Below are 14,081 nucleotides of genomic sequence, written 5' to 3'. Positions count from 1 at the left end.
CATTGTCTAGGGGGGTCCGGGGTACAACTCTCAACACTCATATGAAACAGAACTAATAAAAAAAACATTAGAATATGCTCACAACCAATAACAAATATTTGATAAACTCCTCTCTCCTATCTTTATCTTACCTAGTCTGCATTCTTTCTTGTTATTTATGCATATTTTACTAATCACTCCCCTTTCAAACTGTGTTTTGAATTTTTTACCGACCTATAGTACACATTGGAATGATTTCTTAACTTATTTTTTACAACTATATTAAATAGATGCAAATATTTCTTTACATAGATGACCAAACCGTTTGAGACCCACTGAGATAACTTAGAGTTTACAATCTAATCACTCAGCGAGTCCTTTACCTCACCTAAACTGACGTTATCTCAGTCTGACAGGAGAGGACTCTCCCTCTCCTTATTGTTGAAACAGCTTCTAATCTCCGTTAGCTCCGAGCTAGCACCAGATGCTAACAACAACCCCCGTAACTGGTGCTGTGTTTATATCTAGTTCCTGTTGCTTCTAAAACACCTGACTTTCCTTACAGGGATATATTAAGGTTTATCTTATCTTAATGCGTTCCACAGGCTGGAATCTTGTGTAGCAATTAATTAACGGTGTCTTTTCATATGTCCCTTAACAGGAGGAGTTTGTTTGCGAACCACCAATGATCACTCGTCACACCTCCAAGATGTTTGTGATGGAGGGTCAGGAGGTCAGCCTACGCTGTAAGTCCATCGGCGATCCTGAGCCTTCAACACACTGGGTCACTCCTGATGGAAAGCTTATAGGCAACACGTCCAGAACCATCTGCTATGAGAATGGCTCGCTGGACATCCTCAAAGCCTCAGTGAAGGTAGATGCATGCTATAATTCTCATGGAATTAGTATATTTGTGTGGTATGCTGATTTATTCTAAACTGTTGGCCTATTTTCTATGCATTGCTGTTTAATTGAAAGATACCAAAAGATGTTGCAGCTCATAATAATTTACTGTGTACTGTTTAGTGTGTAAAGACTAGTCAGCTTATTATATTCATTTTATGAAGAACATTTGAAAACAAATAATGTTGCCTTGAATGCTGTTGAGAGTTTAGAAAAACATTGTTTTGTGAGTATACGCATGTTTCCAAATCAATAAGGAATTATTGACTTTGTTATTGTTTTTGACAGTTATTAATGCTTAATGAAATTAAGAACTAAGATACATAATAGCTTGAAATAGGAGACATGGAATTTATTTACCATTTGGGAGGGGAGTAGCTCTTTATGTAAGGATTTGGCTTGGTTCAAGAGGGTCGCCGGTTCAAGTACAGGTAGACTGTTACCTGGAGACCAACCATTTTGCCTCCTGCCTTCTAATGCTAGGATGGGTGAGATGAAGAGTCTTAATTTTACTTTGTGCAGTGCTTTTTATATGTGTCGTAAATTAAAATTAGATTTGATTCAAATCCTCCATAATTACTTAACACCTGCTATACATATATGTATAGGATTAAAGTTCAACAACCAGAACTGCAGCTTAGTGTTGGCATTTAGGAGGAAACTCAAATAAAATGAAGAAACAATTGCCAGGATAATTTTTCTAAGACACTTCTTTATTTCATCTGTAAAAGCAAGGGGGGAAATGTTTGTTTTAGTAATACACTATTTGGCTACATGAGGCTGAATTCCCATAAAAGCAAATACTGTATAAACTTTCCGGCCTTTTCTTTTCTTCAAATATTTGTAGGATTCTGGAAAGTTCACATGCATAGCATCCAATGCAGCAGGGGAAGCCACTGCTCCTGTTGAGTTAGTGGTCAACCCCTCACCACACTTTGACCCTAAATTGGACCCTGACCCGGGGCCTTCAGACATCCCCACATCTATCAAGTCCAACGCAAGCGGGGGTCAGGCGCGTTCCGACCTGCAGAGGGTCAGTGTGTCTGATCTTACGTCCAGTTCTGCCACCATCAGATGGCCACCGCAGAACCACATACCCGGAGTCCGCATGTACCAGATCCAGTACAATAGCTCTACAGACGATATCCTGATATATAGGTGAGTGTGGCTGCTTTGGGTTAGATCGATAATGTGTCTGATTTAACTTTTGTCCTGTGACAGGACATAACTGATGTTCACGCTCAAGCTTTCTTCTGCATCTTCAAATCAATTGTTTGGAGATAATTATAGGTTAATGATCCACTATAAGACAACATGATTTCTGTTCAGATACTCCACAGTAAGAGACAAGTTACAGAAGACCAGCCTTAGATATGATCATTTATTTATGCAGAACATCAGCTACTCTTGAGATTAACACCAGGAAAACAAAAGTTTCCCAACAGATTGTTTTTGGCTCACCATCTGACTCCCATATAGTCCCCATTGTAATCTATACTGAAAGAAATCACCACCTGAAAGACCATATTGATTATCTCTGCAAAAGAACAAAATACATAATTTATTTTCGCCGCTTCCTTAGGTTTTTTGGGGCGAGTAGACCATTTCCTCTTTTGTTCTTCACGTCTGTAATTTTGACTATTCTACGATATTGCAATACTACATGCTACAAATGTGTGTCGACTGCTTTAAAATCAAAACTGCTCCACCAGCTGGAAATCTGCTCAAAGATTGTTAGTCAACCCTGTCAGGGACTTTATGACTCAGCATACAGATGTAGCAGCTTATTTCAGACTCCAGCTTACAGCTTCCTGCCTGCTACCTGCCAGCTACCTGCCTAAGACCTGCCAAAGACCAGTATCTGGGAATGTTAAGCCCTCCCACTATTTTCCAAGAGGGCGTTGCCAGATTTTCAATTTCAGGATTTAACCAGGAGATGGCGCTTCATTCACAAAAACAGGAAGACAACTTTTCATGGACTTTCAGTTTTGTTTAGAAGAGCATTTGAACACATCAATATTTTAGATCAAATAAAGTATATCTAATCTTGTAATTCAATAATATATAGTCTTTATATATTAAATAACTATGGCCAAACTAAGACTTAGTTTTTCAAAAGAGAAAATGCAGATATTATATAAAAAACTAAAGTTAAAATCTTGTTTTTAATGCCCCAAGAGCAATAAAAACACTTGGTAAAAAAAATCCTGAGTGAGGCTTTCATAAATTGCATTTAGCTGACGCTTTTATCCAAAGCGACTTACTATTTAATAAATGATAAATGATTATTCATAACAAATATGACTGATGTGTGATTATTATTCATGCTATATACTGATATAGGGCTAAGTAAGCAATCAATCCTGCAAATTAACCCTTCGTTGTTCAATATATTTATTCAGACAATGTGAGTAGAAATACAGAAATTCTGCTCCCTCCCACCTAAGGCCAACGTTGCAATATTACAACATTTCCCTAAAAACTTACCAAAACTTAAACATTTTTAAAACTCTTTCATTTCTGCTCCAGAGGCTATACAACAACATCTGAAAGGTCAAAAAAACAAACAGGGCTAGACAGCCATTTGTAACATATGGGAGAATGGTGAAAAGAACCAACTGGACTGGGACCAATGGGAAAATGCCTCTTCCCCTCAATGTGAAGCAAAATATTGAGTCCTATGTTTCCAATCGGTTCCCAAATGTGAACATTATTTTGTATTTTTATTAAATTTGACAATGTCAATTTCACTTTCCACTATGTACATGTATCTTGGGTCAGTCTTGTCTTCCAAAAATCAGGAAGTAAAGTCAAGATGTGAACTCAACACGTAGTCACTCAGAGGGGGGTACTAATTATTTTCAAATGCATATAGGCAATGCCATCCATTTACATGTACTGTAGGCAACACTGCTCTTTCAGTCAAGAATTTGAATTTGAATGGGATGGGGAGACGCTCTGCCAACACTGACCCAATCTTCTGCTCCTTACAACCCACTCACTGCCTGTGTTTTAACACATGTTCTTTTGTTTTGTTTTATTTGTTTTGTTTTAATGTTCTGTATGGTCCTACACTATATTATTCAAATATAGCATGATAGGTCCACTTTAAGTATCCCAGTAATGTATGTTGCATGTTTTAAATGTATTGTATTTACTTGTTTAAAATGAAATGTGTTTTAGATTGACTTTTAAAATCTGTCCAGGGACTAACTACAGATGAAAAATAGCCTCTTGGCTAACTCTGGCACATTTACAGAAATGTTCATTAATGTGCACTGTCCCTGTTAAATAAATGAATAAATAAATAAAAACACCATTGCCACCGGTCATTCCACTGCCAGTGGTCACTCCAGGGTCGGCGAGACGTGTGGGATTAAAAATTAATTCGCAGAAATGTAAAGTGATCTAACTAAGTTCTATTCATATTCTTGACGGGAAGAACAGTGTAAATGGGTGGCCTATATGCATTTGAAAAGCAATATAAATCACACAGTTAATAGGCTTTAAAAGCACCATCGATAACCATTGCCCTTCTCCAATTCAAACCATGTACTATGTACAGGTATCTTGGGTCAGTCTTCCAAAAATCAGGAAGTAAAGTCCCTGGTTTGTAACAAGATGTAAAGTCAACAGGTATTCACTCAGAGGGGGGTAGGTACTAAATGCCAACCATTTACATGTAGGCAAACAAAGTCAAAAATCAACATACAGTAGGGGGGTGGGGGATGGTGAACGGTATGGTCAATGTTTGTAAACACAATCCCCAGGATGTGTCCTTATCAAACCAAAATAGAAAATGCAGATATTACACTCATAAAAGAAATGGTAGACATATCAGTAGCCTACTCTTAGTGCCAAGTTGTCTCAGACAATCTGCATTTCCTAATGTGGGACAGTTCTGTGCAAAATGTGGGACACTGAAAAGTCTATGTTAAAAAGCCTCAGTCACCTTAATTCATGTAATAAAAACATCTCAGGTCAGTAACACTGAAAAGCTAAATGTGCAATACCATGTTCAGCTATGTTACTATTTATAATGTTATTGTTGTAACAGAAGATGTTTTTCTTTATATTGAAGTTAAATGCATCAATCTGGTGCACTTTGAGGGCAAAATTAAGAGATTTATGGATACCGCTGGAAAAAGCTGCAGTACATATGCCGAGCCTGTACGTAGCGCTGTAACTTCCTCCACAAAAGCAGCCTTCTGTTTATTCAACGTGGTGGGGGCCGAGGGAACCGGGCAGAGTTTTTTGCCGGTCAACGTGTGTTAAAGTTTAAATCTTCCTTATTGAGCTTTAAAACAAATGAATAACGACTATATATAATAATAAAATACACGGAGCCTGGCCTCTCTTTGTCCTCCCTCTCTTCTGACAGCGTCAGTGTCTGTCTCATGCAGCAGCTGATCCAGTAATGAGTGACCCGGCCGACAGTAAAAATAAACATTTATAACTAGTTTAGGTTGTTTGAGAGGTAATTAAAATAGCTAAGGGTGATGATCTGACTTGAAGTGTGTGTTTTCCTCCTTGCGCTGCATCACAGCATATACTGTACAGCACTTTGGCAACTGAAGATGTTTTTCTTTAAATTGAAGTTAAATGCATCAATCTGGTGCACTTTGAGGGCAAAATTAAGAGATTTATGGATACAGCTCTCAACACTCATATGAAACAGAACTGTTATAATAATGATGAGAAACTATGAAATAAGAAATGAATCAAATTAAAATGTAATTATCATATCATATATTATATAGTGTATTGTATTAATAAGTAATATCATACATTAACCCCATTATAGCAGATGCCACATTGAATGGATGAACACATTTATGCATCAATAATTACAACAGAGTATTTCTAAATACAAGCTGTAAAAATACTTATATGTATTTAATACTAATAACATAATGATTAATTTCAGATGATAATACTTTTCAGTGTCTCTCTCATGCAGCAGCTGATCCAGTAATGAGTGACCCGGCCGACAGTAAAAATAAACATTTATAACTAGTTTAGGTAGTTTGAGAGGTAATTGAAATAGCTAAGGGTGATGATCTGACTTGAAATGTGTGTTTTCCTCCTCCCGCTGCATCACAGCTGTGTATATCACCATTCTTTAATTAAATGTTTGATAAGTGCATGCAGATCACATAGTAAAACACGTACACAGATACATTATTTTGTATTTTTATTATTATTATTATTTTTATGTCCACCATTATTTTGCACAACCAATGGCAGAACTTTATTGAGGCCTGTAATTAGTCGACTACAGGTATCTTGGGTCAGTCTTGTCTTCCAAAAATCCTGTTTCGCTTGCATCAGCTCCTGCTTCGAGCCTGGTTTAGCCTCCTTCCGAATGAAGTCTTTCATCAAGTGCCAGACCAACTCGATGGGATTCAAATCCGGAGATTCGGGTGGAGTTTTAACCCAGTTTATTCCCTCAGCCGCAATTGCAGCTGGAGCCGCGCTGTGTTTCGGGTCATTGTCTTGGAAGAAGCGGTGATCCGACCCAAAATGTCCCCTGATGTATGGACTTGCAGCTTCCTTGATGATACTGTTTTCAAAGTAGATTCTGTCCATGATTCAGTAATCACACGATTTTCATTTTGGTCAGATATATTTCATGGGGGGGAAAATTGCATATAAGATCAGTGTGTGTGCAATGTGTGGTGAAAAGAGTCAATATATAGAGTTCAATCCGCTTTAGCAAAAAGGCCAGTTGGTTACAACCCCAACGGTTCAATCCAGTTCATAGGCCAACAAACAAAGGCAACTAAAAAAGTCCGCTCCTGGTTTTACCGCGGATCCACCCAAAACCACAAAACAGCGTCTTTAACAGAAAAGGCAAATTGCGGCATTAGAACAGCCCCTTAGAGCAGGTTCTGCCGCCATGCGGTGAAAGGAGGAATTACATTTGAAATATTTATTGAAAGTGCTACAGGGTCATAAATAATACATTATAAGAACGAAGTGGCGGGCCTTATTTAATCTGACGGCGGGCCGTAATTGGCGGGCTGTTTTACATGTATCGCCTCTTACCCAGCCCCTATATTTGATGATTGAAGGGGGAACAAATTTGAAGCTGAAATAATCGTCTCTCCAAAACTTAAAACCATAATCTACAAACAATCTAGAGATCAGGATAAATATAGAACATACAGACTAAAATGTGTTTGTCTCCTTCTCCGGCTCATTCAGGATGATCCCGGCCAACCACAAGTACTTCCTGCTGAGTGACCTGGCGTCATCGCGAGACTATGAGCTATGTGTTTTGGCCGTCTACGATGATGGCATCACCGCCCTGACAGGAACAAAGCTGGTGGGCTGCGTGTCCTTCACTACGGAGACTGAGTATGGACGCTGTCACTCAATAAGAGACCAGGTAAGTGTGTTATACCTGCATCATCATCTAATAAAACAAATGTTATTTAGCCAGAACAGCATTCAATGCCCTAAGACCATTGCTGCAGACAAGGAAATACTCCTCAGAAGAAACAGTTGTTATTTCAGGAGGAAATAAATGGAAGGTACTTTAGGAATATCTTCCTGTGACAGTCAATATGTATGCAATGCCATAGTGCAGTGGTTCCCAAACTTTTTCAGTCCGGCCCCCCTTGGGTAATTGGAAATATTTTTGGGCACCCCCAACCCGGTTCCCATCTATATTGGTAGGATTAATTGTATATTGTTGTAAAAACATTACATTTTCTCTGCTAATAATAAGAAGATACAAAGATCCAACTATAATTCTATATTTTATTATGGATTACACATGAACAAATGTGCTTGTAATAGATACTGTGAATTAATTTGGCCTAATTAAAACTAGTAGGCCTTCTTCCCTGAGTAGTAGATTTTTAAAATCGAATTTCTTTAAGGAAAATATATGAATGAACACTTATTTCTACTGCAGGTTGCAAACGATCACATCACTATACCATTCCTATTCCACACATAGCCTATCAATGACTTGTGTGTGCTTGCTTTCCCTTGCAGATCTTCCCAAACCGGGACTATTGTTTTGAGACTGCCACTCTCAGTTAATTAGGGCCTGAGCACGAAGTGTGCGAAGACCTATTGTTATGTGTAACAGGTTGGAAATGCTAGATGTTAAGTTTAAACAGACACCCCCCCCCTATTTTTTGTTAATAATATAATCTTCCAAACATTTATACAATACACTGTAACGTCAGTAGATGGCGCCCTGGTGCTGCTGTGGATCCATTAGGGAGGAGCTCAGCTCATGCTCATGTCAGAATAGTGATGGGAATTCCGGCTCTTCTTGGTGAGCCGGATCATTTGGCTCGGCTCACCAAGAAGAGTCGGCTCTTTCGGCTCCCAAACGGCTCTTCAGTTTACCACATATTATACCTTTTATAATTCAATCAAATGTAGCCCTGTTTTGACTAATGATTTATATGTGTACACATATCACTTAAATTATTCAATACATCCTTTGTACTGAAGTATTCAAAAGTAAAAATGACATGTTTAATATCAATGATTTGCTGTGGCCAATTGTTTTCATTGCATTTACAGACCCTTGTAACTCTCTGATACCACCCAAAGAATGCACTGACTTGCTTGTAGAACCACGCTACACAAAGCAGATAGCAACACCTATACAAACTTAAGCATAGACATTTAAAAAAAGGGGCTACTGTATCGACATTTTAAAATTATATTTAAGGAAAAGGCCCTGACAAAACAGCAGGGCTCTATTTCAGTATTGCTGACATCAAATCTTCGCTGAGCCCAAGGATAATCATAAATAAATAACATAGTCAAAATAAATATATTGCAATGCTCAGTACAGCAGCATCCAACCGTCTCTAATCATAAAAAAACATAATACAAATAAATGTATTGCAATGCTCAAAACAGCAGCATCCAACAGTCTCTAATCCTTGGATATTACATGCCACTGCATGCATGCACGGAGCAGCTGTAGCGCGGAGATCATCATATCATTCTGTCTTGTATTACTTAAAATATAACAAAAACAAAAAAACGGCTCGTTCGCGGGCGACACATCACTATGTCAGAAATAAACGTGCTGTGATCTGAGCAAGACGCTAACTTTGGTCCTCTCTCTACAAATCCACAGGCAGTGGCGGCCGGTGGTCTTTTTTTTTGGTGGGGCTCTTGACGTACCGGAAGTGATCTACCTGGTGGGTCCGGGGGGTTTCCCATTTTTTTCGAGAAATGACCCCTTAAATGATGACTTCTGGTGATGTTAGAGGGGGGGGGAAAGGAGAAATCGAGGCTTAAAAATATGAGAAGACTGATCAATACCTCCATAATCTTCAGTGTGGAAAATATTATTTATCAACCTGAACATCTACTACTTTACCAGGAATTTGTGTTCTCAGAACTGGTCTGTTTTTTTCTTTCTTAAAACTGTTCATGTTTTATGAACCAACACCTTCACCAAGTAGCTTTACAGTGAACTGCATGTGAGATATAAAATTAATAGCATCTTTTCAGTAGCATTAATTATAAATATTTAAGTGGTTCAATACAAGTCACTACAGCATTTCAAACTGAACTGTGAATAAATGCAATTTAAAAAAAATAACCACAGCACAAAATGTCATAAATTGTGTTTTTTCTTTGTTTCTCTGAGGATTATTTACAAACAGGCTTATTTACATATAGCAATAACTCAGAAATGAAAAAGCTACATCGTCTAACACGAACAACCAGTTAGCATAATGATAATATATGTGTTATGTACAATGTAACTGGCAAGGCTAGAGCAAGAAAGAACATAAAGTTTGCAAAAGGTTTAAATAACTTCAAGTATCTGTCTTCAGATTACGTGGAGGTTTTAGTCCGATGGGAAGCAGATTTTAAGCGACACCGAAGATAAACCAAAAATGTGGTGGAGCTGCAAACCGTGTAGTGTTGCTGGGACAGGACAGGAGCTATAACCGTTGGAAAATACATCACAGACAATGCAACAAACGTGGAGACAGAACAATCACTTCTGTGATAAATGCCCACTTATTAATAAACTTGTAACAACCATGGGAAACCTCCTCTCTACATATAAAGTGATATCCAGCTTATTGGCCGATAGCACCTTTTTTACTGCTTTGAATAACAAAATGTGCAACAGGCAGAAAAAAGACAAAAACAAAAGGAAACAAGAAACAACTGTTCCTCTGGGGAAAATGAGTCGAACGCAACAGGTTTCCAAACAGTACTCATGTTCCTGGACTTTGTGGTTGAACAAAACATCTTAGGTATCCAAAAGTAACTTCACAACATTCTGCGGCCGTTTAATTGTCTCTCTAATGAAACGCATTTTTTTAAGGGTCGGCCATCTGTGTTTGCTGCGAGAGCTTGTGTGTGTGTGTGTGTGTGTGTGTGTGTGTGTGTGTGTGTGTGTCTATTTGTAGAGGAATTTTGCCCTTCTCTCCTTCTGAGTGGCAAACCTCTCAATGACTCTGGTATTGAAGTCAGGAATGCTCCTAATGAGTTTTTTCTCAATTGACAGCATAGCCAGAGCATTCAGGCGATCCTGTGTCATGCTGTTCCTCAAGAAAGTCTTTATCCTTTTCAGAGTGGAAAAGCACCTCTCTGCCTCAGCCGTAGCCATGGGTGTGGTTACAAGAACCTTCAGAAGACTGACAGTCTCTGTGAATGTCTCCTGCAGATTATTGTCAAGGAAGAACTGGAGCAGAGTAACAGCACCACTGCAAGCCCTGAACTGGTCATTGTCATAGACGAGGGACAGTTCCGTCTTGAGCTTTGCCTTGTCCAGTAGAGGGTAGGCCTCCACAGTTGTTTCCAGCGCTGCTTCAGGGAATGTTCGGCTGTGCTGCTGGAACAGGTCTCCTTGCAGGAGGGTGGAGCTGATTAGGTGTTTGGTGAAGGAAAATCTCTCCTTTGCGTGACTCAGTATGGTATCACATACCTATGAAATAATGCACAATGAAAAAATCAAGACATAATAAATAACAGAATCACCTTTTCACATCTATCAGTCATAATGTCATTAGTGTCCCCTATAAGATGTGTAACAAACAAAGAGCTTTCTTGTGAATGGAACCTATCAGAATAACAGGACATCTATCTGAGCATCAACAGAACAATATTACTGTTTAAAATTAAGTCACTACAATATATACATTTAATGACTATGTTTACACTTCATTCATTTATTGTTGGGCCCTTTCTGTCCACTGTGGTTGCTTCTGGAAGCCTAAACCTTTTCTGATCTGTCTTGATCCCCTTTGAAATGTAGAGACTGTGGGACACTTTTTGCAGTTTAGGCCTTGTTAAGTGTATACAATTCAGAATGTAATAAGCAATAGGCCTTTCCATGTGGATATTTTAACTAGCCTACCTATTTATTTAATTTACAGAAAATGGGCTTTCTTGTGAAATGTATCATTATTGTGATATGAAATGACCTATATTATGAAAGGAGCTTTTAGTCATAGAACACGTTCCTATTACTGCTTACCTCTCTAGCCAACAGCTGTTGCTCTTCATGTCCAAGTCCCCTCCGTTTCTTTGTGGGCAGCTGCTGAGATCCACTGCTTTCACCAGAAGGAATGGAGTCCCTGATCCAAACCACAAGTAACCATGTACAATTACTCATTGTGGCAAGAATTGACAAATTAACTTGACTATTTGAAATAGTAGTCAGAGATACACCTTATAAACGTTATATAATATATACATTTCCAGTAAGCCCGTTTAAGATATTTAAACAAGTATGTGTGAGTTGGTCTATTGTGTTCAGCTAAATCACATTTAGGTTTCACAGATTTCCTATAATAAGCACATCTCAGCCATTGTAAATAATGATTTACCTGATTGTTTGTATGCTGCTGGTGAACCTCTTGATGAGTCCTGTGATGTAGACAGAGTCAATGTTCCTCTTCTGCAGTTGGCTAAACAGCATGTGGCATGATCTTGTGGAACAATGTCAGGAAAAAGCAAAAAACTTCATCTTCCATCATTCTCTCACTGTTATGGGATCAAAGTCACCTGAGTCTCTGATTGTCTGGAAACACCTCAGGATGTTCTCCTTGTGCTCATATACAGTGTTAACAGCACGACTGTGAAAGTTCCATCTTGTTGTGGAAGTGCCAGGAAGTCTGTGTGCCACCACTTGATCCAGGATCGCAGTTCGCTTGAATGACCTGGAGAAAAATGCAGCAAATCCACCAAGGTCTGAAAAAAATGTTCTTATCTTGGGGATGTGGGATGTTGCCTGCTGCATAATTAGGTTCAGCTGATGCGCATAGCAGTGGATGTAGTGCGCACTACTGTACACATCCTTCACTTTCCGCTGAACTCCACCTTTAGCTCCCCTCATCACCGCTGCACCGTCATAGGCTTGGGCGATTAGTTTGCCCTGTTGTCCATCGGGGAGGATAGTGCCCAGCCTCTCCATCAGCGCGGTGGCAACTGTGTCAGCATTCGCATTCTGAAGAGGAATGAACTCAAAAAAACGCTCCTGGACGTTGTTATGCGGGTCGATGTAGCGTAGCACAAGCACTAACTGGCAGTGGGTGGAAATGTCAGTTGTCTCATCCGCCTGAATAGCTAAATAACTGGCATTTTTTACTTCCTCCAGAATGTAGTCTTTACAAACTGATAACATGCAGTCCAAAAGTTCATTTTGCACCGTCTTTGAGGTGCCTTTGAAAACCGTAGCCGTTTTAAGGTGATCCTCCAACACGCTATCTAACGAGGCCAGTAGATTAACTAAACCCAGAAAAACGCCGGGGTTGTTGGATGTGTCAGTCTCGTCGTGGCCACGCAAAGCCAGGTCGAAGCCCCCACAAAATTTCACACAATCAATTATTTTAGACAAGACGTGCCTATTCGTGTCCACTTCTTCATTGTGCTTTTTCACCGACATCTTGTACCCTTGATCTAGCTGTGCGGCTATGTTAGCTTTGCCTAGCATGGCTAGCTTAAAGGTGTTTGTCATGTGTGCCTTTGTGCACTCGTGCTTTTTAATTCTTTCGGACAAATGCTTCATATCATGTACTCCCATCACAGTCCACGGGCACATCGTATCTGTCCCCGGCTGTTTGAAGAGCAAGCATGGGAAACAAAAGACAGCATTTACCTGTTTGCATCCAGCTAGCCAAGCCTTTTTTGTGTACCAGCTACTTGCGAAGCCTCGTGTATAAGTTTTGTCTTTTTCACGAGATTGCTGCGATATATTCAAATCGGGTTGGTCCGGTCCAAGGTCTTTAAGCAACAATTTATCTGCCAAACTTCTCCTTTCGAAAGGATTGGAGATTAGCTCTTGAACAGAATTAGGCGGGGACCGAGGTCCGGAGACTCCACCTGCACACGAAGCCATCCTCATCAACTACTGCGTCAACCGGATACGAGTCACTGTCCAAACTACTCACAGACTGCACGGGGCGCTGACATTGGCGCCCCGTGACCGTCATATTTGACGACGCTGATTGGCTGAAATTATGTTTTCGCGGCATAGTTTACACGTTACAGATAGCAACAGTCAGCTGCTAGTGGCTGCTGCTGCACTGGTTGAGGGCTCCTCTCTTAGCGCCCCAGACGAGAGAAGGTACACGGGCAAGGCCAGGCAGGAAACATGTGACTTATCAGTAACTTTAGACATCGTAACACAATTTTAAACGAGATTTTATTGTAGATTATACATTTTACTGATACCAATTATATAATATTTACCTTGTTCATTAAAAATAAAAATAAAAATATATATATTTTTTTAAATATATTTTTTATTTTTATTTTTATTTTTATTTTTTAATATGGGAAGAGGTGGGGCGGCGCCCCTAGCGCCCCTATGGACCGGCCGCCACTGTCCACAGGTACTGCAAAACTAACGTTTCTGTCTTTAGCTTGCATCAAGATATAATGTAAATGCACTGTCAATGGTTTAGTAATGTTTCACAGGATTTGTGATATGTGTGTAAGTGTAGCAAGTGTCCTTTTGTAGCTAATTGTTCTGGTTAGCATCGCCATGCTAAGTAGCTGTTTTCATAAAACACAGTTTTACACAGTAGTTTTGTACGTGTAAGTAACTGACATTTAAAACTGTGGCATAAGCAAATGTATTTTAAATGTTGTTAAGAGTATTAGCCAGCCAGCAGTGATTAATGGTGATGAGGAAAATACCATAGTTAAGCTAGTTTCACAGTTCCGACCATTCAGTAACATGGCGTGGT

General features: G+C 39.3%; 1 protein-coding gene and 1 long non-coding RNA gene across 2 annotated transcripts in view; one reads left to right on the top strand and one right to left on the bottom strand.

Moving 5' to 3' along the window:
• Positions 1–640: 640 nt before the first annotated feature.
• LOC117484287 (leucine-rich repeat and fibronectin type III domain-containing protein 1-like protein) overlaps positions 641–14,081 on the top strand; it is a gene marked incomplete at its 5' end in the record, with an annotated part of 51,746 nt that continues 38,305 nt past the window's right edge. The window contains 3 exon segments of the mRNA XM_034132760.1: positions 641–853; positions 1,730–2,040; positions 7,090–7,273. Coding sequence (XP_033988651.1) covers positions 641–853; positions 1,730–2,040; positions 7,090–7,273 — 708 coding nt within the window.
• LOC117484288 lies at positions 10,356–11,776 on the bottom strand. The gene is made up of 3 exons (XR_004556102.1): positions 11,718–11,776; positions 11,366–11,465; positions 10,356–10,813 (listed from the first exon to the last, which is right to left on the bottom strand). It is a non-coding gene; the product is annotated as an uncharacterized LOC117484288 (long non-coding RNA).

This window comes from Trematomus bernacchii, unplaced genomic scaffold (genome assembly GCF_902827165.1).
Source record: "Trematomus bernacchii unplaced genomic scaffold, fTreBer1.1, whole genome shotgun sequence".
In the NCBI taxonomy this organism is placed as follows: domain Eukaryota; kingdom Metazoa; phylum Chordata; class Actinopteri; order Perciformes; family Nototheniidae; genus Trematomus; species Trematomus bernacchii.
This window is presented reverse-complemented; position numbering and strand designations above follow the sequence as displayed.